This window comes from Dysidea avara, chromosome 4, assembly GCF_963678975.1.
Source record: "Dysidea avara chromosome 4, odDysAvar1.4, whole genome shotgun sequence".
In the NCBI taxonomy this organism is placed as follows: domain Eukaryota; kingdom Metazoa; phylum Porifera; class Demospongiae; order Dictyoceratida; family Dysideidae; genus Dysidea; species Dysidea avara.
The window spans coordinates 14506077-14533753 of NC_089275.1; the positions used below are offsets into that span (position 1 = coordinate 14506077).

The window sequence follows — 27677 nt, forward strand, 5'->3', positions numbered from 1 at the left end:
ATAATGATGTGTTTTACTGTCTGTTTGAAGAGAAGTTTCAAATTGAGTTTGAGACAAGCTGGGGTTAGAGGGTGAGCTAGGATTGGCCTTCATGCCTCTAACCCTACAGTAGCTCACCTCAAACTCACCCTGGAAATCCAAGGTGGTGGCCAAGAAATGGCTGTGATAGTAGGTTAATGGTAAAAATTTAATAACGACAATTCAGGTGAATTTGGTGCTGCTTGATCTTGGCACCAAATTCACCTGAATTAAACTTAAATAAAATAAGAAAAAAGCTAAAATGAAAACAAAAAGAATGCAACTTCAGGAATTGGACCTCCACTGTGCTACAGCATGGTGCTAAACACTACTGCGTTACTTATAACAAACTTAAAAACTAACACGGGACTTCTGTGCAATATGAATAATGATGTTATAACCCAAGAACAGCACCAAAATTACAATAAACCCCAGGAAATACTTAAAGTTAATGAAATAGCATGAAGTGCATCACCAATTTAAGCTGCTGCAACTGAAGCAGCATAGAAACAACATGTCCAACAATTTAAGGTGATTACATGCCTGATCACAATAGGAAATACTGGCAGAAAGTATGCATGAAGTTTAATTTGTTCAGAGGATGCAGAATTTCAAGCTGCAACTTTATTCACTCTAGCAAGACAACTACAAAAGATGTTTGGCTTAAATTGGGTGGTTTAGTTTGGTTTTATCTAAAGTATTTGTACACCAATATATTCAGTTTAGCAGTTTACAAGAATGAGCTGCTTAGTTCCTGTCCAAGATTAGAGGTGGTGACAAGCCACCATAGCCACCTGCAGATGAGATGGAAGGAAATAAACTATTGATAGCTAACCAATAGCCCTAAGTGACGGCATTGTTTTTACATCATCAAAGTATTATTTGATGTAGGATTACTAGCTGGTGTCTCAGAATAGTCAGAATACACAAAATTTGTCTGAGAATATAGGATTTGAATAATAACTTTAATCCATTCTGGTATACAAATCAAATAAGATTTTAGACTTGTCTAGTTATGCAAGGTACATCCACACTAATTTTCATATGATTCCATCCAGCAGTTTATGAGAACGAGTGGCTGAGTATACACGGTGTCCAAAAATGATAACTTACTCTTACTACTGCTAACACGTGTAAACAGACGTAAAGCCAAAGTGTCATGTTGGTGGGTTTTATGTTTTGGGTTTCATGTCAGACTGTTAAAATGCTCCATAAATAATTTAAAGTAGCGCCTTGCTCATGCTAAATTAATGAATGCAAAGCACTTGACTTTGCCTCATTCTTTATTGTTCTTTTTGTGTTGAATATAATTTGCCCAAGGATGCTGTGGCTTTGCATTTAATCCCTCAGTTCATTAGTGTTGTGAACCAGTAGGGACATTGGAAACAGTGGAAATTGAAAACTGAAACTGAAAACTGAAACTGAAACGGAAAAACTGAAACTGAAAAACTAAAATTGGTCAAAATTTCATATTAACAGGTACCTCTTAACAAAGATCACCTCTGTAATAAGACCACCTGTATAATAAGACCGCCTCTAATAAGACCACCTCATTATAGTAGTCATGTCAAGTAGGTCCAACAAAAAGGCCATTAGGTGTACTCATAATGTAATAAAGTATCAATCAATCAGACAGTACTTAAAAGTTAAAACAACAGCTGCAGGGTTGTACATAAGGATATACTATCTTACCATACCAAGACCTAAAGTCCATGGTCATGCCACAATGAAAATGGGGTAATTGCATGCACAATTATTCTGCTGATACTGGATTTCTCATAAATTGTGCATTATTTAAGAGTTGCATAGTTAAATTAATGATCTTGGACTTTGTGTCTTGGTAATAGTTGGACACTCGTAATAGGTGTCTTCGAGGATTTAAAAACCTGTCAATATTTACCTGCGCCTCGGTAATTACTGATGTCACCTCAGGTTTTTAAGTCTTCGAGGATGCTTATTACATGTGCCTAACAATTATTAAGACACAAAGTCAAGAATCATTAATGTTGATTTTGTAACTATGCAACTCCTAAATCATGCACAATAATATTCATGAGAAATCCATTATCAAATTCAATTATGCATGCAATTGCTCCATTTTCATTTTTGACATGACCATGGACTTTAGGTCTTGGCATGATAAGATATATCCTTTTGTACAGCCCTGCAGCTGTCATTTCAACTTTTAAGTACTGTCTGATCGATTGATACTTTATTACATTATGAGTACACCTTAGCTATATTTTTGGACCTACTTGACATAACTACTATAATGAGGTGGTCTTATTTTAGAGGCGGTATTATTATAGAGGTGGTCTTATTATAGAGGTGGTCTTTGTTAAGAGGTACCTGTTAATATGAAGTTTTGACCAATTTTAGTTTTTCAGTTTCAGTTTTTCCGTTTCAGTTTTTCAGTTTCAGTTTTCAATTTCCACTGTTTCCAATGTCCCGTTATTGTAAGGCAGGATGTTGATGGTTACTTTGGTACCACCTTAAGGCTTCCAACAGGTATGTTTAGTGCCATAATGTCTGCTAATTTACAATCAGACAATAACCAGACAATAACCAGTCAATATCCAATTATCCACCTTCCAATAGCTGGTTTTAGTAAACTCTGCAGGTTCACAGCACTACAGTTCATACGTCCAATTACTTCATATATAATAGACAGAACATTTAACACTGCTGTAAACAACCTCCTCTGGCTAGAGTTCGGGCTAGAGGCTAAACGATGCATCATATGACTTCCTATTAGCTATATCATAATAATAAACTTGTACTAGTGGAATGTGCCTTTTGGGGTTGCAATGAGTGTCTTCTCTTGCACCTTTCTTTTCTTTTATCTTCAATCATGCTGGTCGTCAACTTCTTAATCCATACCAATGTGTTAGTATTCCATTTACTCATAAAAACTTATCTATATATATTATAGTACTCACACTACTGTTAGAGGTATCTAGCTAGTAGACATCATACTCGTATTTGCATGCTAGGATCCCTTAATGAGCAGCACCGTAATGATCAGTCAGTTAGTCAGTAAGTCAAGTCATTAGATCTAAGTCCCTGAAATTAGGTTAGGTAATCCTAAGGCTGCAGCACATGTTGCTGTCAGACCTTCAGTGCTGGTCACTGTAAAGTGCTAATAATAATAAATAATAATCTAACCAAACTTATTGAGACCGATCATGTCAACTACATTTCTTACTGGCAGCGTGGTGAAAAGAATGTAAGGAAAGACCACACTCCTTAAAATATCATGTTTATTATAGCCAGTTGTCTGAGACCCACTAGAGATACTCCATTAAAGAAGTCACCCTAGTAAAACAGTAGTATGTTCAGTATATATTCTAATAGAAAAGTAACACTTGTATGTCATAGCTGTACGCTGTAACTAAGAAACTAAACAAACAAGTGTATTTAATGTAAAAATGAAGTAGGAGTCCAAGTAATGAAACTATTGAAACAAGGTACATATGTGAATGATGGTATTATAGCATTTCCCTGTGAGACAATCCTTACTTTGGCAATAATTACAATAAACAATTGTTATGACGAATCACTACTTCATTTTTAAAATACATTAGATTATATATAGTCCTATATGTTTGGGAAGAAGTTGATTTATGCTGTGAGATATGCGATTTTAAACATTTCATTGCTGGGAAGGTCAAGAGTTCCAAGTTTGAAAATATCACCATGAATGTAGCCAACTCACTTTAATGCATAGCAATCTAGTTACTGTAATAGATAAATCTGTTACCATGATTTTAGCACCTTTTTCATGACAGTATCTGTAACACAAGCATGTCACCATGGGTGGTGGTGGTGGGGTGGTAGGTGGCCAGTTGCATTTCAAGGTGCCAGAGTGTTCCCAGTGGCTGGCACACATCTCTAGAAATTCACTTATGAAAAGCTGCCAGAGTAAATCAGTGGCATGGCTGTGGTGCAAATGTGTTGTACAGTGTATTGGTGTAGGTATCCATTCATGGTGAAAAGTGAATTTTGAAACTTTGGTCACACTATCAAAACTTTGGTCACACTTATGCTTTGTTACAGTAGCTACGTACATATATAGACTCACATTAACAGCATTGTCTGCTATGAAGAAGATAGCTCCTCTATGATCAGCTCCAGGAGTTAGAGGATCTGACTTAAATGTGATTTCAATATTACTCACTAAACCTCCACCCTTATTGAGACGGTCATCAACTTTTTGTCCACATTGAATTGATTTCACACGCTTCCCAGCCTTGGTGTCATGGTGTTCAAATTCCATGCAATCATCACATGCACCTTTTATTGTTTTACTTTCCTCAAAGTCAAATAGTACACCAAAGATGTAACTAAACTGATGGTTACGTTCACGTGGAATCAAAGAATATGTGCAGATTGTGTAGTCATGATAGAAATCACCTGGACCAGGTTTTATTGGTGTCTGAATTTCATATATATCACTCATTTTTACCAATAACATTACATTCTGTTTAGATATAGGCAGTTGACGTTTGCATTCACAGGAACCAGGTTTCTCTCCAGTGTTGCAGATAGAATAACAGGCTCTGTAACTAAGTAAAAATTCTGGTATAATACATACAATATATTGGATAAAATTTAAAATAGATGGAATTTAGAATGGGTAAACAGGGATTACTGAGTAAAGCAATGAAACAAGAAAGGATTTGCAGTGATGGTAGTGTAAACTAAAATTTCTATCTTGACTGTACTCTCCCTTGTTTAAGTATCAGGGGTGGATCCAGGTTTTAGCAAGAAGGGAAGGGGGGTGGGGTGCACCAGGATAGTAGGTATATGGAGCAGGGGATCTGGGTGCTGTGTCCCCCAGAATCTAAGGTTATTTTAATTGTTTCAGAACTGAAAAATTTGATGTAGTAAGAGTGGTGGTTTTATGCACAAATATCTGAATCATACTACTAAGTGCGCTACCATTTTTTCAGTCCACACATATAATAATTATAGCTATTCAGTAATTATAACTGAACTAATCATGACTGTCACTTATCCCTATTCTTGATCAATGTAGAATGTTTGGTATCATTCGTAAAACATTGTGTCAGTGCTGGACCCTTGTTATATATATATATATAAATGCACATTTCATTTGCAAGATATCCTTAGCAGGCTAAGTGTGTCTATGCATGGGATAGTGCTGCAGATGTTGGCTTTTTTCATACTCAGAAACTATTAAGGAAACAGATTATATGTGGTGACTGTTCTATTAGAGTACCTTGATCTTGTGTACAAACAGTACGGTAGTACTGTTTAAGTAAGGATCCCCCCAAAAATGACACGTGCTGCCTAAAGTTCTGCCTAAAGACAACTTACACCACAAAAATCACCTTTACAGAATAATATTAGTCCATCTAGCATGAAATACAGCATTAAAAACAAGAAAAAACCAGTGACCAAATATAGAGTTTTAAAATCATTTTCAAAACTTAAAACATCTCACTCACTCACTCTCTGACCACAGTTGCAAGCCTAGAACCCAAACAAAGCAGCGCACGGTCACCATTTTATGCCACAACAACAAACTCACTGGTGGGATATGCCTTTTCGGGTCTCGACAAGTGTATGCCTTGTGCACCTTGTCTTTTCTTTTATCTTCAATCGCATTAGTTGTCTTCTTCTTCAAGCATCGAAACTATACTAAGGCATTAATTTTTCATATCAACACTCTGTACACACCACAAAATTACTTCAGAAAGTGCTTATGCTGCTGAAAGAGCGGGGCGCTTATAATTTCCAAGTGTTGCACGTGAAACATTAAGGCTGCCGAGTTGTCCTTCGACTTTTTTGCCAATGCCTGGACTGCAATCGACGAAGAGATTTGTTACTTAATAGATGGACTGATACTTGATGGCTTGTTCCTCTGAACTCACTGACTCAGCCATTCAGTGCCAGATAGCAAGATCGGTGAGTGATTGGACAGTATTTGAGTAGAAATTGTATTACTTCATCCTGTTAGTTGACACTGAGCTCCAGACAACTGAAAGAACTTGTTCGTTCAAACAACTTCCAGCCTGGGTGAATAGAACACAGACCATCGTACTGAGACAGGTAATAGATCTGAGTGCCACTGCTACTACGATCAAGGTACTGTATGGCCTAAATATTTTGAGGTTGAGCAATGTTGTTAAAATTTTTTTTCACGAATTTGTAAACACTCCCAAAATGTATTAGACTATATGGAGGTCTAAATATTTCAATGGTAAAATTTTTGCTGGTAACTCCCAAAACCGTGAAATCAGCGAAAATTTTCCCCCTCGAAATATTTAGGCCATACAGTAAGCTATGCATGTTACTACGGGCCTATGTGCTTCCAATTTTGGCACACTACATACTTTAATAAGCTGTACAGGAACTTAATAGCCACCTCACTAGTTACAAAGTAACTAGCTGTGCTACAACAAAAAACTAAACAAACTAGTATTTAAAATAAAAGGCTAATTCAAAACTGAAGTATATAGGGATCTATGCAATAAAAAATAGTGAAACAGGAGATGAATGATGGTATTACAGCATAGCTCGATGGAAGAGTCTCTACTTTAGCACATTAGTTATAATTTTGCTCAATGCCAAAGTAGGGACTTTCCCACCAAGCAATACTGTAATACCATCATTCATTTCTTGTTTCACTACTTTTTATTGCATAGATACCTACTTCATCTTTAAATTAATGATAATTTTTTCAAAATACTAGTATATATAATATCCACACACAAAAAAAAAAACAACAACAAAAAAACAGCTAAGCTGTGATAGAAGACATGGCCTTTAAAAGCCTGGGTGTGAAATCAAAGGTGGCAGTTAACAAATGGCTGCGATGATGTTAATATAACAATGCACACAGCCATCATTAAAATGGCAGTGGATACTGAACCAAAAGTTGGTTCAATAAGCCATATCAGCTATTGAACTGACAGTAAAAGTTGGGAAAAAAGGGTTACAAAAATGAACAAAAACCCTACAAAACTCAAACAGGGCTCAAACCCTAGACTACTGGCTTGCTAGGCCAGTGTGCTAACTGCTGTGCTACCACTGCTAGCTACTCACCTCCCTAGTTTTCTATCATACAAGTACACAAAAAATTTGAATTTTCAACTAGAATAGGGACCAAAGCACATCATTACAAAGTACTGAAACAAGCTGGAATATAGCACATGGTATTGAATCATAGTAAAACAATAAGTGTTATATCCCTACTGTGAATTTCCACAATAGTATCTTGAACACAGTAAGGATATAACACTCCTTATCATTTTACTGTGATTTAATATCGTGCACTACTCCAGCTTGTTTCATTTCTTTTGTATTGATGTGCTATGGTCCCTACTCTAGTTGAAAATTCCAATTTTTTATGTACTTGTTTGTTAATTTTTTTGTCAATAATTATTATGACAGGTGAACCTGCATCTGAAATGGTGCCACATGCCCCAGCTATATCAATTATTGTATGAAAATGAAGTATTCATTACGCTTCATTGTCAGCTATGTTCAACCCGTTACACAGCATTTCGAATCAAAACTGTTTGAAAAGCACCTCTGCAATCCACGCATACCAAAAGAAAGAATGGTGCCACGTGCTTCAGTTATATCAATTATCATCTGTAAAGTGAAGTATCCATTATGCTTCGCTGTCGGCTATGTTAAACCCCTTACACAGCAGTACAAATTAAGAACTGCTTGAAAAGCACCTCTGCAATCAAAATAGCCACTATAAAAAATACAAACGATTTCAACTATGAAGGAAAGCCATCACATGCTACCACCAAATTGACACTTTTCACTGTCAGCAAAGATAAATGGGACACAAAGGAGGACACTGGTAAGTCCATGAAAAATGCATTGTACATACTGCGGTATGCCAAAAGGCACCTCTCGGGCCAAAGGGACATCGAACAGTGAAAAAAATCAAGCCTGTAGCCTTAGCCGTCATCGAGTTACACTTGTCTGAAGGAATCAAGCAGTCAGTCAGTCAGTCAGCAGAAAATCCTGTTACATAAATATTTTTTAAAATTCTGTAGAAACTTGTTTAAAACATTTCGGGTTGATCTGAAAGCTTGTTTGGGCTTAGTTTTACTTAACCAATATTACCTCATCATCATCAGGGAAAACTGAGGCTGGTTTTTGGGTGATATTATTTTGTGGGTCACGCCTACTCCTTTGTGGTCCCTACTATACAGTACTATGATAAATGTGACTCAAGAAATAAGCTGCACTATTTTATTTATTTGTTTATTTATTATCAAACTGGGTAGGCAGCTCTGCTGATACACCCAGGAAAAGAACAGAAGAGATCATTATAATTTACAATTAGATTACTTAGTAAGTTATTAGATTGAAATATAGTTAATGAATTGGAGGTTGGTTGCAATGTGTTCCATTCCTTAATTGTTCTGGGGAAGAAACTGTTTATATATGTGACTGGATTTTGGAAAATCACCCTTATGGGTGCATTGTTGATCCAGAGAAAAACTTATTTTAATAATTTAAAGCTTTGTTACTCACCTGCCTTGGCAGCTACACGTTTGAATTTTTTAGTAAAGATGGAGCAATTCACAACCTTTAAGAGCAGCTAGTGGCCAAGGTAATCCCTATAGTTCCCGCCATTTTAGATAGGTTTTTTCACTAGTGTTGCTATATCACGAGTCCTCAAAAAGGGGTGGAGAGTGGGGGGTGGCAGGGCGGGCAAGAGATAGACCACAAAAATGGACAACAATGGTAAATGAAGGCACCAGACCACAAAACAGCCTGTCAGAGGCAGGGAATAGACTGAAATCTCACAAAACAGACTTACATCACACATTCAGCTCCCTGCTCATCTGTCCAGAGTGCATGAACCCCCCAAAGCACTTCCCTGTTGTTCACAGACCTGTACAGATGTCTGGGGTGGTTATACAGGCCGCCAGAGATTGGTCCACCAAAAGCAGACCCGACAAGTTGAAGGCGAGTTTGATACGGAAATTGTTAGCCTGATAATGCAGCAACTTCATGCTGGTGTTATCTCACTTTTGCCTTTTGTGCCCATATGGTTGATTTTGCTAAATCTGGTGACATATGAAGATGTTCTGGTAAACGGATGTATAAAGAGGATTGGTGACGAAGTCTTGTTTGAATAGGATGTGTCTGGTAGTAGCTACCGTGGTACTTGAAGTGCAATAAGGTTATTGTTAGCTTTGCAGAGCAGGAATAGTCTAGCTTTCTTGTGTGCCTCTTCCAAGATGGGCCATTGTAATTGTTGGAGCATTGATGTCACACTGCTGCATCTACTGTAGTCATTTAGTACCCAGCGGGCAGCCCTACTATAGTAAGAACGTAACCTAAAGGTTAAGAAGAAACTAAAACTGAACCCGACTATAAAAGCCTTCAAAGAGCTTGTTTCACTCGAAAAAAACTACTAAAAGTTCAATGAAATGTCTATACTACCAGTAACTTTAAAAATCGCTTCCACAGGACCTAGATATTTGCACACTAGCTAGATATCTGCAACTTCATGATTGGGATCCCGTTTGTGATAGTTTTGCAACCACACCCATCAAATAAAGATCTTGATGGACTAATAGCGATAGAGCATGGATACCACACCTCTTAACAATCTAGCTATCAAGACACACAATAGTGTGTCGTGCGGCCCAAGAAGCCGGCGTGCCACACCGTGGGTATATTGACAGGAAGAAAGAAAACGTTATTTTCACACCTTTGTATCTTGGTGATCCCTAATCCGATTGGAACCAAATTTGCTACATAGTTTCCCGCCAGCCAGGGGAGTCTACATACCAAATTTGAAGGAACTCGCTAAAGCCATTTTCGAGATACGAGCTGCCAAAATTTTGATTTTTTTCTTCGTTATTTTTTTCTTCGTGTTTTCACACACTTGCAAAAATTGCTATAAAACCCAAATGCGTATTCCGATTGCCTTGGAATTGGTACACAGAAAGGGAGTACAAATGCGAAACCTAGCATCAAATTTAGTGAAAATCCAATAAATGGTTCGGGAGTTATGACCGATTATTGCCGTAAAATAAGATAAATTTGTTATTATTATTATTATCAAACAGTACGATAGTACTGTTTAAGTAGGGATCGGGGTGGATTTGGCGCGTGCCTCAAATTTCTATTGTTCAAAAATCATCCTAGAAACATCTCACGCAGCAAATAAACTTTTAACTAAAGAGTCTTCACGTTTCTAACTTTATTTCTAGCGTTATATATCAGAAAATGACCAGAAAAATGCTGAAAATCTATTTCTAAAAAATCGCTAAAACATAATTTTTCGTCTGCCTGCCAGCCTGCCTGCCTGCCTGCCTGACCACATTCGCAAGGCTACAGGCCAAATGAAGTGTTCTGCCAGTTTCATTTTACGTCACAACAATAAACTCACTGGTGGCATGTGCCTTTTGGCCATTTGGTTGGTATACAGCGACTGCGCTATGCTCTTTCCCTTTATATTTTATCAAGTACTGGCCTTTCCGTCTTCTTGTATAATTGGTGATAATTGACGTAACCAGAAATAATTTTACAAGAAAAAACGGGAAGTACTGAAACCAAATGTTTTCTCACGTGAACGTAATATATTTGAAAGCTGCTGAAACAGCGAATAATTTGAGTCTTTATACAGACTGGTAGTACTCCGGGAAAAGGAGTTTCTTTGTTCATCGAACGTTCAAGTATATTTGGAAGTTGACAGTGAAACAGCGTCCGCGAAGCAGGGATATCTCTTATACTCTACGTGGACTACTGTACTGAGAGCTTGTACTCGACCCTAAGGAATCATTTTGTTCGTCCAAATATTCAATACTGATTGGCAATATTTGTTTGAGTGTTCAGTGAAGGAGTTTCTTTGTTCATCGAGCTTTCAAGTATATTTGGAAGTTGACAGTGAAACAGCGTCCGCGAAGCAGGGTTATCTCTTATACTACGTGGACTACTGTACTGAGAGCTCGTACTCGACCCTAAGGAATCATTTTGTTCGTCCAAATATTCAATACTGATTGGCAATATTTGTTTGAGTGCAGCGGCGGAGGAAGTAGTTGATATGAGGGGGGGCTCCGCTGAGCTGACCCAGACTTATTTCTATAGTTTGGTAAGGTGAGACCAAAAAAAAAAAAAAAAAAAAAAAAGGTCACAACCAACTGACAAGAGCTTTCCACCTCACCAGCTACCATTTCTAGCTGATAAACTACATAAAAATCTTTACATAGCTCGCTACACACTGACTACTTTATTAGAGTGACTGTTCTATTAGAGTATCTCGATCTTTATCACGGTTTTCAGCCCCACTCCAAGAAAGATAATTTAGGTGTGATATCATTCTGAGGGGGGGCTAAGCCCCCCCTCAGCAGACCTAGGGGGGGCTTTAGCCCCCTAGCCCCCCCCCCCCCCCCCCCTTTCCACCGCCTATGTTTGAGTGTTCAGTGAATTACCAGCATTTGAAGTTGCAGTTGCCACTCCTAAGCTGAATGAACTTTCTTCTTGAGTTTAACACCAGAACTAAGCATTAAAATTAATAGTTACAATACCCATACCCTGGATTGAATAGTTGGTGCTCATTCCATGCGGTTGCTCGATTAAGCATCACTGCAACTACGTAAGTGTGTTTTTTAAAGTATATTTATCTGTCAAGTTGCCACTTGATGATTATGCACCTGTCAAAGTCACATCCCACCTACCCCAGGTTAGGCATAGATGGGGATTTGTAACTGCTGCGCAACAAATCCTGACCCCTGGGGAAAATTTTGCCCCCGGGAATCACTAGCAATTTATTCATGTTGCAAATTAAATTCCCTGCATGGTAGTCGGTATATATTTAATGGTACACAAGTTCAATGCATAATGCAACACTAAAGTGTTCAGTTAACTAATTGCGACTCATCAGTCTTCTGATCCATCAAGGCTTATCCAGTAGCACAGCTAATATCATCTTACTCTAAGCAGAAAAATTATAACAATATGAATCATCAAGTTAATTTGAGAGATGCAGGGATGCACATACACTTATAGGTAGGCATAGCTAGCCACCTATAATAGCTGAGCTAAAAAAGTTAACACACTAGTAGACAAAAAATTTGAATTTAAAAAAGGGAAGTAGGGATCTACGCCTCAAAAAGCACTGAAACAAGGGTAGTCTAGCTAAAATGATAACATCAATCCATGATCAACTAATAAGACAGATGATCCCTACTGTGGTAAAGGCGCATATCATGTTGAAACTTTGCTAGGTATTTATACATTCACCACAGTAGGGATCATCTGTCTTATTAGTTGATCATGGATTGATGTTATCATTTTAGCTAGACTACCCTTGTTTCAGTGCTTTTTGAGGCGTAGATCCCTACTTCCCTTTTTTAAATTCAAATTTTTTGTCTACTAGTTATTATTTAATTTTGCTGTGAAAACTTCACAAACAGAAGAATATACACAGATATAATATAATAAATAATGTTAGCTATTGATTGCAAAATAATAGTTATGTAGCGGAGATTTGAATATGTCAGTGTTTTCCGCTTCAAAGATGTAGCGAGGTAGTACGTTCCATTGCCTTGATGTTGATGGTATAAAGGAGTATTTGTAGGTGTCAGTGTTACAAAATGGTTCGATGAGTCTGAACATATGGCATGATCTGGTCTGTAGCTGGTACTGTGATGTCTGTAGATGAAACTCAGGTATGTATTCAGGTGGTAAATAGACATTTTGTTTAAGAATGTTGTATAGCATAATTAAGGAGAGCTGTTCTCTTTGAGACTCTAGTGATTCCCACTTAAGTTCGTTAACCATCTGTGTTACACTAGCATGATAGGAGTATATACCTTTGACATATCGTGCAGCACGCCTCTGAACTTTTTCCAAAGCGATCTTGTCAGTTGTTAAAAGAGGGTTCCAGACTGTAGTCGCATATTCAAGTTTAGGGCGTACTAGGCTAAAGTAGGCTCTCTCTCTAAGGTGAATAGATGATGTCCTCAAGTTATGCTTTAGCAGACCAAGCATCTGATTTGGTGATAGATTGGATATGTAGGTGCCACTTCAAATCACTCTGAATAATGATGCCTAAATATTTGTAATGTTCAACAGGTGAGAGGAGATGATTGTGTAGTCTGTAGGGAGTATTTGTTGTCACGCCTATAGGGTAAACCGCTTCATGGAATGGGTTGAAAATTGCTATGTAGATGGAGTAACTATCGTAGGAGTGCCTTTTGGTGGTTTGAAAGGAATCGAGATAAAGACCATGGAGATATGACACAAAACCCAACCTGTGTCACAATTACGCGGCCGATTTTTATGAATAAAAAATATTAATTTTTACGCCTACTAGGCAAACCGTTTAGAGCAACGAGCTGAAAATAGGCGTATAGCTGGAATAATCTTCATAGAAAGTCCTTGCAGTTAGTACAAAAGAATCGGATTACAAACCACTGAGTTATGATTCAAAATCCAACTCCATGTTACAAATGCAAGATAGACATACTCTAATAGAACAGTCACCCTAATAGATCATTCAGCTAATTTATTTACTCCATTATAGAATTCTATTACAAGTTATTCTGTAGGGAGTTCAACTGCAATCAGTTAATCTTATAGACAGTTCAGAAAGAAGCAAGTCACCCTAAAGAGAATTCAGCTACAAATATTGCTGTAGTGATTCAGAACATTACAAGTCACACTGAAGAGAATTCAGCTATAAACAAGTCATGCGCCCTGTAGAGAGTTCAGCTACAAACAGTTCACTCTGTAGAAGTTCTGTCACAAACAAGTCTTCATGGAGAGAGTTTAACAACCAAAATCCATCATGTAAAGACTTCGGCTTTACTGACAAGTTACTCTGTAGAGAGATCAGCTAGAAACAAGAGAGAGCTCAGCTAGAAAACATTGTCTTGTAGAGAGTTCAGCTACAAACAAATCACACTGTAGAGAGATCAGATAGAAGAAGCCACCTTGTAGAGGGTTCAGTTGTGAAGTGATCACCCTAGAGAGAGTTCAGCTACAAAGAAGCCATCCTGTAGAGAGATCAGCTAGAAACAAGTCACCTGTAGAGACATCAGCTACAAAGAAACCATCCTGTAGAGAGTTCAGCTATGAAAAGGTCACTGTGTAGATAGTTCAGCTATAAGAAGTCACCTTGTAGAGAGTTCAGCTACAAAGAAGCCACCATGTAGAGAGTTCAGCTGCAAACAATCCACCCTGTAGAGAATTCATCTACAAATAAATCGCCCTGTAGAAAGATCAGCTAGAAGAAGTTAATATGTAGAGAGTTCAGCTACAAAGATCATGTAGAAAGTTCGACTACAAACAAGTCACTCTGTAGAGAGATCAACTAGAAGAAGTTACCTTGTAGAGAATTCAGCTACAAAGAAACCATCATGTAGAGAGTTCAGCTACAAACAAATCACCCTGTAGATAGATCAGCTACAAACAAGTCACCCTGTAGAGACATCAGCTAGATACAAGTTACGTTATAGAGATCAGCTACAAACAAATCACCCTGTAGAAGTATGTGTTGGAAACAAATCACCATGTAAAGAGTTCAGCTAGAAACAAGTCACTCTGAAAAGAGTTCAACTACAAACAATAGGAGTTTCAGCTACAGTTCAGTTATGTATAAGAAGTCACCTTAATAATGAAGTGGGGCAATAAATAGTAGTGAAACAAGAGATGATCAGTGGTATTACAGCATAGTCCAGTGGGAAAGTCCCTACTTTGGCACATTTGATGGTATTATAGCATAGCCCAGTGGGAAAGGCCCTGTTTTGGCACATTAGTATTTTGTTCAATGCCAAAGTAGGGACTTTCCCACTGAGCTATGCTGTAATACCATCGATCATCTCTTGTTTCACCACTTTTTATTGCATAGATCCCTACTTCATGTTTAAAGTTACAATTTTTTGAAAATACTATTAAAATTTGTTAGCATTAACATCATTGTAGTTATATTTTGGCCACCACCTTTGACTTCACAGCATTTTTTACCCAGGCTTTAAGGCCACACTTTTCTTCAAAGCTTGGTTGTTTTTGTACAGATATCACTTCCTTTGTATTTGCAAGCTCCAAAGCCAGCCTATAATTGGCCTTGATAATTCCTTTTAACTTTTTTCCCTTTGCTACAGGAATTGTCGAAGATTGCATGGCGATATAATGAACTGAAGTAAGAATTTTGAAGACGTGTACAGTGGCAGATCTAGGATTTCAGAAGGAAGGTGCTAACATGGACATTGATATATGTGGCAAGAAAGTTGATACAACTAGCGTGTGAAGAACACTCGGCATGCGGAGCATGCTCTATCTCTGGGGGTCTAGGGGCATGCCCCGACAGGAAAATTTTGCAAATTTGTTCTGCTGGGATTGAATTTGGTAGTAATTTTGAGTGAAAAATGATGTCACTTTTTATGTGATACCATTACTCCCCTACAGTTTGTCGATATAGCTAAAGAGTACAGCCAGTAGCTGAAATTCAATCTTACACTAACATCTTAAAGAACTAGTAGTGGAAACATATTGGTATCAGCTGCACATGATCAATTTTAGTGTTCTGAAGTACAGCATAATTTATAGTCTCATGGCTCAAACTACACTAGCTGTCCAAACAGTAGAGAGGGTAAGTGTGAGTAGAGAGGGCAAGCAGACTCACCAGTGTGTGGAATGCACCTGCACTCAGCATGTATAGAATTCTCCAACTAGGGGGCTCTAGTGGCATACTCCCCTGGAAATTTTTGGAAAATGGCTATCACAAGATTGAATCTAGAAGCTATTTTAACCAAATGTGGGTACAAGATGAATGAATTCAGCTGGAAGTAATTTTAATTAAAAAAACAGAACTATACACTGTTTCTTGTTATTGGATTTTAAGAAAATGTATAATGGTGGCTTGTCAAAGAGAATAAAGAGTGTAGAGTTCATTTAATGTAAGGTCAAGGAGAATATATAAAACACAGGATTGGATTTACTTCATATATGCGACCACTATTCTGTAGTGTAGGTTACTATTTCAGTCTAACTTTTAAAATGATGGATCCATCCATCACCATAATTGTTTTACAACTAGTCTACAAATACAACCAGTTTTAGGCCACAACGAACCCCTTTTTAGCACACAATGATCATGACAACATAACTGCTGCAGTATCATTTAAGTTTAAAGTTGAGTTTCAAGGGATTTTGTATAGTGCAAACTTCAGAAGCTGCTAGATTTAGATAAATGTAGCATGGGATTTGATCAAGTAAGGGAAACAAAAACAAACAGCTCTCAGATGTTGCAGCCTTGTGAACTTCATAAATAATGCTAAGAAATTCACAATTATATAAGACTATTGTTTTACTTGCAGGAGAAGCATTTCAATCCAAGAATCAAGTTTATAGCAAACCCTAAAAAAATTTAACTATTTGGCAGAAAAGTTATTTTCAGAATAGATATTCAATTAATGATGTTTTATACAATTTAGTAAGTACATTAAAGGTATAAATCTTTCTAAAGTGATTTGTATATGGCAGAATGTTTGGTACAATGGTGAGGGTAGCAGTGCACAGGTCTAGAAGAATAGGTTTAATTTCAGCTTACACTCTGGCAACTTCTTGAAAATTATAGTTTTATTGATGGATGTTCTAATAGAGTAGTTGACTGTTCTATTAGAGTATTTCAATTTTAGCAGCTTCTAAGGTAAGACTTACATGTACTCCAAAAGCATAGTTTTGAACCCCTCTTGGATAAGATAAGCTATTCCCTTTCCATCTTTTCATTGCCCATACATGTGTATAAATGCAACTGCACCTGTAGTACAGCTTCTAGAAGCTTCCTAGCTTGCTCATTGTAACATTTTGGAGGGGGGGGGGGGGGGGGGGGTGCTTCAGCCCCTCAAGCACCCCCCCCCCCCCCCCAAATCTGCCCTTGGTGTATACCCCAATGATAGCTGGGCAGGTTCGACTCAAATTAGGAATGGGAGATGCCCTACCCTGAGGAAGCTTCCACAGTAGAAATGGTTACAGAACTATAAACTGTGACTCCTTTTGAAGAGAGAAATAAGGAAAGGAGGTCTTCTGTAAAATACAGCAACAGTAGCATGACCCATACCACCCCTTAATGTTGAAAATACAAGTGGGGTAAAAACCCATCTCAATTTCCCTAATACGTTGTTCATACTTCCGTTGTATGTTTGAAATGTAAGATACTAATGGGTACCACCTTGTGACGATATGAAGGTGCATTAATAGCATTAAAAACTTTAATATCAAAAATGCCTTCTAATGTATACCTCTCCAGAATCCTGAAGCAGAAATGTGTACATGAGCCCCATCCTCATTATTAGCTGATGAATATCGAAGGTTCTTACCTGTAAGAGGCTGCATTGGATAGCTACATGAAAACAGCATTTTCTGGTTCCGTAAAACGAGTATGTCGCCCACCAACACTGGCTGTACTTGGCTGCATGACGTGCTTGACATAGGCTATTTTCACAGTTTTTGCAATACTCTAATAGAACATACATTTTTCTGAGTACTTCAATACAACACATGTGGAAGGTTCTAGAATTTACACAGATGGATCTACAAGTTATCATTCTAGTGTACTAAATCGGAACTTTCTTTTAAAAGGTAGAAATTAAGTGAGGTGAGCAATTGACAACAGTGGCAGAGTAGTAAAGGGCTTTGGTGTATACTTAAGGTTTTCGATAGTACAACTAAGATGAGAGCACGATGTAATTTTAATGCCGTCCCAAGTAGTACAATGAAAGTGGATGCAACCACTGCTACAACAAAATCACCTTCCTGAACAATTAAGAGTCTTGCAAGCTGGGACATCAACAGATGATATCCAGAACAGATGCTACAGTGTCGTCATCTACAGATTTCATCATAGAGTCAAGCTGTATTTATAGAACAATTCAGTAAACTCAAAATGCATGTAATCTCTAATAAGGCACAGAGTGCATGAGGGTAAGTTGCCTTCTAAATGGTGAACAACTCTGACTCTTTCCTGCAGTTATGCACTCTAGATGTTGACAAAGTATGATTAGAAGTGGTTTTTTCTGATAAAACAGCATCACAGAAACATACTTTGATTAATGACATTTTCCCTTGATTGTCTGAGGCCTCTTTTTCTATAACCTGAACAGTGCTTAGGATACTGTTGGTGCATAATACAGGGATTTGTTCCACCTATTATAATCATAGGCAACTTTCTTGATAGCGAATTAGTATGCCTTACTCAATCGCTGCCTGTGAATGTACTCCTAGTCTTATGTGGTCAAACCCTACTCCCCAGATGAGCTTATCAATTATTGGAGGACAAAAGCGCCTGCTGTGAGTAGCAGGTACTTAATATAATCTCTAATCTATAAGGGCTGTGTGGGTCTGGCCATGCGACACTATCTTACTCCACTCCAATGATTTTAAACTCTTTACCATCCATTTGTTGTTCTATAACGAGGGTTTTTGGGGCTGTTATCAGTTGTTTTTTTCACTTAGATGCTAATTTCAAACATCATTTCCTTGTCCGTTTATCACAACCATCCCAACATCCATAAACTACTGAAAGTGTTTGGTTATGAAGTTGTGCAGTCAACATTAAGTGCTGGTCGACTTTAGATCACTTACTATCCCTTGAGTTACGTATAAATGAGTAAGTACACAATGTGCTAGTAGTTATTGTTCTTTGTTTCTCACTAAAAATGGAAGTAATGCTTTAAAATTTAACGTATTTTATCATTCACCAATTATTTCATAATTTATTTGATTTAATTTGGGTAATACACAGACCTCAATTACTGAGTATAATGTACATATTAAAGTTTGCAAAGATTGTGAGTGTACAGCATCAGAGGGTAGTAAATTCCATAGCTAGGGTAGATAGGAATTATGGTAGAGTTGCACCGATAATCGGTTGAATTATCGGTAACAGCCGATATTAGCTAATTTTACAAGTATCGGTATCGGCTACGAAGCGGAAATAATTTGCCGATTAACCGAAACCCACAATCAATCGTTAATGACGGCAATGAACAGGTGAAAGTAAAGAAAGAAGGTGGTGAATGTAGCAGTAAGTGGTTGTAACTGTTTTGGCTTGTTTGTTTGCACAAGTATGGTTGCAAGGCTATAGTAGGCTGTGTATATTTATCGGCCGCCCACACAATTAGTTGATCACTCTTCACAGAGGGTCTGGAGTCCCACTAAAAACACTGTTTGATAAGCTGTCTTAGTTGTTTTATAACTACTTGGCTTCCTTTTCCATGAAAGGAGTTAGTTGCAAAACTGGAGAAAAATAGTAAAAGTCTGCCGCCCACGCAATTAATTACATTGATATTACAAATGCAGTTTATACTAGTGTTGTTTTAGTACAGCAAATTCATTTTAGTTTAGTTCTAGTTCTAGTACCCCAATTCTGCCATAGTTTTAGTTAGTTTTAGTTCTAGTACCCCAATTCCACTAAAGTTTTAGTTAGTATTAGTTCTGGTACCCCATATTTCTGTAATTTTAGTTAGTATTAGCTTCATTTTAGTTAGTGTTAGTTTTAGTGTTAGATATCTTCACCTATACTAACCTTGGTAGCACCCCCTAAACTTGCAGAAACTTTAGATTTGGTGTTTTGATGTTCAGCACTATTTCCACTTACCATTGTGCACAAATGAACAAAAGCTCTAATAGAACTGAGCTTAAATAACCTAAATAGGCAAAATTAATGCTGAATAGCAATGTTTCAGAGGAGGTTGGACACAATGCAAGCACTTCTGAAATTTATTTCTGTTTATTGCATAATTCTAATATATGACGAGGAGTAAGTGATAGAAGAAATGCTTAGCAATATTCCCACTACATGTTACCTTGTGCTTCTTAAGATGAACAGCAAATTCTTATTGCAAGGTGGGTGTGCGAGTTTCTAATTCTCTTTTCGATTCTCTGTAAGGCCAAACTAGCAGCATCCGCTCTTCTTTTTCAATACTCTGAGAGGCTTTGTTAGCATGCACATGCATTGCTTTCTTCGACAATCATTGTGTTTAAATACATGTACACAGGGCGTCCCTATAGTATTACACATGGATTCCACCCAGCGAATGCTTACACATGTGATCCTGTAGATTTCAAGAGCAATTTACGTGCCTGGAGTAGTGGGGTTGAATGGGGTTGACCGGCGGAATAGACTAAACTTGAAGTGCACTCTCGAATGGTACTTGTGAAAACTTTTGTGAATGCTTGGTTAAACTTTCAATACAAAATGTATGCACTTACATGTGCATGTCCAACCTCCTCTGACAATGTTTATGGTAGCATTTGCAGGCATCACCATCTTCAAAGAAAAGTGTAAAGTGGTTATAGTGTACAATACCCTTTTATGTAGGATTGCTTGACAAACCTTTTAGTTAGTTCTAGTTCTTGAACTAAAAGTTTTAAAGGTTTTGGTTTAGTTCTAGTTTTTGAACCAAAACTTGAAAGAATTTTAGTTTAGTTCTAGTGTACTAGAACTAGAATTAAATTGCTGTACTAAAACTAGATTTAGTTCTAGTTCCTTAGAACTAAAACAACACTAGTTTATACACATAAACTTTAGATGGTTTTCTGCTCCTCCTCTCCTGTTCTGAAGAATTGAAGAATATCGGTAAATATCGGCATATCGGTTACAGGAATAATCGGTATCGGTAAATGTGAAAAAATGCATATTGGTGCAACACTAAATTATGGTAAGCATCAATTCTGGTGGGAATTTGCCTGTATCATAAGTTATGACCACATGTACTAGATCTGTTTGGATGGAAATAGTTTTGATAGACTAACATGACCATGTAAAACATTATTTTATCAATATCTCCTTGTGATTGAAGTGTTGTCCACTTTAGCTTGTTTATCATACTAGTTACTAGCATATAGCAAGAATTCAATAAAATGAAACAAATGGCTCTATGCTGTAACATTTCAGGTTTCTGAATATCTCTCATAGTGTGTGGTGACCATACAATGAATGTGTATTCATTTTTCAGCCTGACGAAACTGAAGTATGCTTATGTTCTGTAGGAATTAGAGCACTGTTCAAATTTCTTTGCAGGAATGCAAGAGTGGATCTAGTTTTATTGCTAATACATGTACACTTATGTATTAATCCTAGGCCTGATGCTATGCAATGCTAAGGAAGTGTAACTCAAGCAAACCACTTTAAACTAGAAACTATATATGCACAGAAGTATCTCTCAGCTGTTTAGTTTGTACATATAATTTTGTTTCCATACACAAATTCACCACATAAAGCCTCATGCGTAAATACAGTAGCAATGTACATTTTACATACAGTATATGTGAAAGCAATATATCACATTTATACCTTTCTTTGTCACTTTGACCCTTTTGTTTCAACAAATTTAATTCATTACACCTTATGTCATCTGTTATGCAGAAATCGTTCAAAAATGAATTAGCATGGACTCTTCCACCATCAGATACAGCTATCATAACCACAGCATTAATGGCTACTATAGTTTTCAAAAATGCTGACACGCTACCAGACATCCTTTGTATTTGTTAGTTACTGCACTGGAGAAAAGCAAAGCACAGCATACATGTAGTGCATTATAAGTACATATATTTATACGCATACATACATAAAAGTTTTGGGTAATCCAAATACTGAATAACACCAAAAATATGTATGTATAAAATTATCATACAGTACGATAGTATCATACAGTTCTATTGTACTGTATAGCTAGTACTATCGTACTGTATAGTAGGGACCATAAAGGAGTATATAGACGTGGCTCACGAAATAAAATCACCCAATAACCAGCCTCAATTTTTCATGATGACAATGAAGCAGAGTTGGTTAGGTAAAAATAAGCCCAAACAAGCCATCAGGTCGACCCGAAACGCTTTCAACAAGTTGCTACGAAATTTAAATATATATATATTTAACGGAATTTTCTACTGACTGAGTAGCTAACTGACTGATCATGAGTAAGTAAGTAACTGACTGATGCCTTCAGAAAAGTGTAACTCAATAACGGCTAAGGCTACGGGCTTCAGTTTGATGTCGCTTCAGCCCGAGAGGTGCCTTTTGGTATACCGCAGTACGTACAATGTATCCTTCATGGACTTATCAGCAGTGGTGGAGGAAGTAGTTCATATGAGGGGGGACTGACTGGAGTATAGAGTCTCTGACAGCAGGGGTCTGGGGGGCTAAGTTGTAGCCATTTTAGCTTTCAGAACGTCTCAAAGTTCACCAAAATTACTTTATAGCAATTTTATAGGTACAATTTAACGCATATTAACTAAAACACTAATTCTTAGTCAAAACTATTTTAAAAAAGGCTATTTGCCAGTTAAAAACTTTTTGGGCAAAGCTTTTAGCTGTTGACTACAGGATTAATGAACATATAGCATTTATAAGCAGTACAAAACAGCCTATAGCTACCTGGAAACACTTGATACAGTGGTAATACACCAACTCTTAACATAAGAGGTACATGGTTCGATTCCCGCTGTAGGCAACCTTTTTTTTAAAAAAAGCTACTTTTAGGAAAACATTTTTACGAAGCCTTGACTTCTCTATTAGGGTATTTGAGCATTCTATTAGAGTATATCGATCTTTATCATGGTAGAGATTTTAAATAATTAACATTCTATGCATTCTTTGGTATGACAAATATTGTGCTATTTTTCAGGGTCATTTTAGTGTAAATCCCACCTAAATTGGTGGTTCGTATCAAAAGGTATAAGCAAAAGAAGTTGACAGTGTGATGATTTTTGTGTACAGTATTTTCATTGCTTTTTATGTATATTGCATGGCACCAAACACACTATTTAAAGTGTCATAAATCCAGATAGGAAATTATTGATAACATGAAATTTTCACCACATATCTATTTTATGGAGAACAGCATATAAGCTAGGTAAAACCTCTCAAGAGTGACCACTTCTTTGTAGACTGACCACTCAGAATATTACATGAATAAAGCAAGTGATTCACAAATAAAACTGTGTATATTGTGTTAAGTACAGTGGAACCTCAGTTATCCGGACCCCACTTATCCGGATTCTCAGTTAACCGAACCACGGAAATGACTGCTCTATTAGAGTAGTGACTGTTCTATTAGAGTAGTTGAAAATACTGATATTTAAAAATTTTCTTTGTGCTATTTTAAGGTTATTTATACACAGTTTCAGAGATACGGACTTTTCAGACTTATGGAACACCCCTGGTCCCAAGGGGTTCGGATAACTGAGGTTCCACTGTATACACAGGTACCCAATGCATTTTCAGGGATATCTAACTAGAAAAATCAGTAATATTATATAACTTGGTAAGTACTGGCATCACAAGTCACAATTAACACAGCCTGTTGATAATCTATCTGGTACTGATCATGAGGCCATTCAGTTTGCTTTGGTTGTTACTTTCCCAAAGCAAATGAATTGTTCACGTCTCTTGTATAATTACAAGAAGGCTGATCTTGACCACTTATATGAAGTTTTGAGTCACGTACCTTGGAATTGTATTTCTAGTTATGATATTGATGAATCACGGACAATGTGGAAAGACTTATTTTTCTGTGCAGCTGACTCTGCTATTCCTAAGGTGAGATGGAAGAAGTCCAAAGTAAAACATTGGTTTACTGATGAACCCATTCACTTGATTAACATGAAACACTGCTCGTATAATCGTATGGTCAAAAATCCATCTTCTGATGTAATTAAATCCAGCTTAGCAAATTAGTTCAATCCAGAACAAGACAGGACACTGAGTCTCATGTTTCCTCTCTCTCTAGCCAATTTTCTGACTCTCCTAAACCATTTTGGAGGTCTTCCAAGGATGGTAGATCTCCTATACCTACTTTACTACATAATAATGCCAAGGTGACTGAGGATTCTCAGAAGGCTGAGGCATTTGATACTTACTTTAGTCCAGTGTTTACAGTGGATGATGGCTCTGATGTTTCAAAGTTAAAAGAATCCTTATCCATTCACCCATCAATCATAGATTCTATAAAATTTACTACTGAAGACGTATATGAGGAATTGACTAATTTACACTGTGACAAGACCTGTGGCCCAGATCTGCTGCCATCGCCATTACTGAAGCTGGGTGCTGAATTTATTGGTCTGTCATTGGCTCAACTGTTTCAACAGTCACTGTCATTGGGTAAATTACCATTAGACTAGATTAGTGCCAATGTTGCACCAGTTCATAAGAAGGGTGATAAACAGCTTCCAAGTAATTACCGTCCATTTAGTCTGACATCCATCGTTGTCAAAATTATGGAGAGAATTATTCATTGCCAACTTATTGCTACTCTAGAACATCACAATATCCTTGATGATTGTCAGTTTGGTTTTCGACACAAACGTTCCACTGTTTCACTACTATTAGAAGCAGTTAATGACTGGGCTGTATCTTTAGAGAATCGTAACAGTACTCACTGTGTATTTCTTGACCTGGCAAGGGCTTTTGACTCTGTTTCTCATCCCCGGTTACTGTTAAAGTTAGAAGCTCTAGGAATTTCTAATGACATTTTAAATTGGCTTAGAGCCTTTCTTACTGGACGCTGCCAGCAAGTTGTTGTTAATGGTCAGTTCTCTTCTTGGCTTCCTGTTACCTCAGGTGTGCCCCAGGGCTCAGTCCTAGGTCCTCTATTATTCTTATTATATATCAATGACATTTCCTCTGTAGTAGCTCACAGTAAAGTCAAACTGTTTGCAGATGATGTCACTATTTATAAGGAAATATCCTCTTCCAGTGATGCTGCTTTGCTACAGGTTGATCTATCTAGCATAGCCCAGTGGGCTAAGAAGTGGCTCTTGAATTTAAACCCACTGAAATGTGATAGTACTGTAATTTCCAACAAACGCTCTCCACCCTTACCACCATATCATCTGGATTCTTCAGCTATTTCACATCATCCTGTAGTACGATACCTTGGTGTACTTGTTGACTCCAAACTCAATTGTAATGAACATTGTAAATGTGTTTCAGCTAAGGCTTCTAAATTATTAAACTTCATTTGTCACTGTCTCTACAACTCTTCAATATCAATTAAGTCCATTGCTTACAAGTGTATTGTCCTGCCTGTCCTGGAATATACCTGTCCAGTGTGGCATCTTTACTCCAATACCAATGTCAATCTTTTGGAATCCATACAATGTAGGGCTTCCCGTTGGGCTTCCAATAGTAGGTGGAATCCATTATCATATTACTGGAGTAAATCTTCTGATGATGGTATGCAAGAGTTACACTGACCTATCATCAAGCAGCACCACAAGTATTTCTCCATTTGCCATGTACATGATAGTCTGCACCACCACAGATGCTCTTTACCTTTTCACAATCATTTTCAGTTACCCGAAACCACAACTAGATCTCATCCTTTATCGATCCGGCCAATTGTATCTACTATTAATTCATATCGCTTCTCTTTTTTGTAAACAGCCCTTTTCTTTGGAACACCAAACTGCATTCCATCCTACAGATTAAGAAGTTAAATCTATTCCATGCTGTCCTCCGCCGATTTCTATTCAAATAACTTTCTCTTTTTTGTCCTGTTGTGTAATGCTCTGTTATTAGCTATCTGCCTTGTCTTAGTTATTGTATTCGTGTGCAATTAATGTTACTGTATTATATGGTTAATTGTGGGGAGTACGTTTGCAGGCTTGTCCTTCTGTATGTCCCTGTCATTTTACAAAATTGATAACATTACTAATAATACTAATTGATATAACTGGGGCATGCGGCACCATTTCTTTTTTTTGGTGTGCATGGATTGCAGAGGTGCTTTTTGAACAGTTCTTGATCCGAAATACCGTGTAACGGGGTTGAACATAGCTGACAACAAAGCGTAATGGATACTTCACTTTTCAGACAATAATTGATATAGCTGGGGCACGTGGCATCATTTCAGATGCGGTATGCATGGGTTCACCAGTCATAATAATTTTTCTTTAAAGTTAACAAACAAGTACACTAAAAAAAAAAGGAATTTTCAACTAGAGTATAGGGACCACAGCACATCGATAAAAAGTACTGAAACAAACTGGAGTAGTGCACAATATTAAATCACAGTAAAACAATAAGAAGTGTTATATTCCTACTGTGCATTTCCATTATAGTATTTTGAGCACAGTAGGGATATAACACTTCTTATTGTTTTACTGTGATTTAATATCATACACTACTCTAGCTTGTTTCAGTACTTTTATGGTCCCTAGTCTAGTTGAAAATTCCAAATGTTTTAGTGTACTTGTACACATGCAAATACTAATCCAGTACACACTTGTTCATACAGTACCTACCTTTCACAGAAGCTGTGTAGATAGCCAACTATTAATTTTAGTATCTGAAGTGAACAGTCAAACACCTACAATAATTATACACTAAGGATTGTTTTTTTTTGATCAACTGTTTTTATACTTGTAGGAAGCAAAGCCATAACAACATGAAACTGTTGAATTTTTATTGCAGCCATTTACATATTTGTTTTCTTATACAGTCAAAATATGTGCATGTTTACATCATTAGAATCTGTATAATATATTGAATAATTCTGTTTGCTAAGCTCAGTCCTATACTGTAGCAGGGGTGTAGGGACAAACGTGATAGCTATGTGTGATACACTCTGTCTCTGCTAGCATACAGCATAGTTAATGTGCCCATAACTCTTACTCTGATTGTTATGCCTAGACTCTCCGGCCTCTCATCAAAATAAATATGTAATCTATACGACACTGCTTATAGTCAACAACATTAAAGATTGCTGCAAGTATAGTACATAAATCACTTAGTTTGACCTCCCTCACCTCAACATCCACTGTTGAAGTGTTAAATGTGCACTGGACAGTCTGATAGTTTTATTCTTCAAAGTTTGTGTATGAATAGTATGTAATATTAACTAGTGTGGACATTGACCCTTACACATGTCAATCATCAAAGTATATATTCAAGTACTGTCTGTATTAATGAATTTTTGTGGATAGAAGGTTGTGAAATAGCACAGACCACTGACATTATTATTATAATTAGCTGGTTGAGATTTTCATCTCCAGTATTCCATGACATTCTATTATGTACCAGGCCTGTGAAACGTGGGCATGTGGCACAATTAAACCACATCCCATGACATTTAAGCAACTTATATCATAGACATAATTTTGCTAACTGATATATGTGACTGAATTTGACAAAACAAGGCTTCGACGCACAAAGCTTTGTTAGGAGATATGGCGATTTTAAGGAATCATTGTGTAATAACTTCCCAGTGCCTACAGCTGTGCAAACAAAATTTGCACCAATTGTTCATCTGTTCACTAGCTATCACTGAGTGGGTGTATACATTTCTGATACCCAAAACTTGCCCTGTTTTGAGCAGCTTTTTTCTATACGGGTATATAATGAAGTAAGAAGACGATTGGAATCCAGAGGCCAAGTTTGGGCTCTCCATGGCCCTCCATGGCCCTCAAATTACTCCAAATTGACTGAGAACACTATTGGCGAGCTCTCTGTGAAGTCCCAGCTCACTACACACCATTATCACAAAGCCATGGCCATTTAATGGTGCCAATCTCACACTTGTGGCTTTGACAGGGTCGGAAGAAAGCTGCTACAGAAACCAGACTTGTCAGTGCTGAAGGAAGTACAGTGTGAAATATGATAGTGTATTAGACTAGCAATCCATTTCTGGTAAAAT

At 37.3% G+C, this 27677-nt stretch overlaps 1 protein-coding gene across 1 annotated transcript in view; it reads right to left on the reverse strand.

The window, feature by feature from the left end:
• LOC136253129 (collagen alpha-1(I) chain-like) overlaps positions 1 to 26377 on the reverse strand; it is a 50927-nt gene extending 24550 nt beyond the window's left edge. The window contains exons 1-3 of the mRNA XM_066045748.1: positions 26287 to 26377; positions 21329 to 21537; positions 4100 to 4583 (exon numbers count right to left, since the gene is read on the reverse strand). Coding sequence (XP_065901820.1) covers positions 4100 to 4583; positions 21329 to 21513 — 669 coding nt within the window. The 5' untranslated portion in view covers positions 21514 to 21537; positions 26287 to 26377. The remainder of the gene's footprint in view (positions 1 to 4099; positions 4584 to 21328; positions 21538 to 26286) is intronic.
• Positions 26378 to 27677: the final 1300 nt, after the last annotated feature.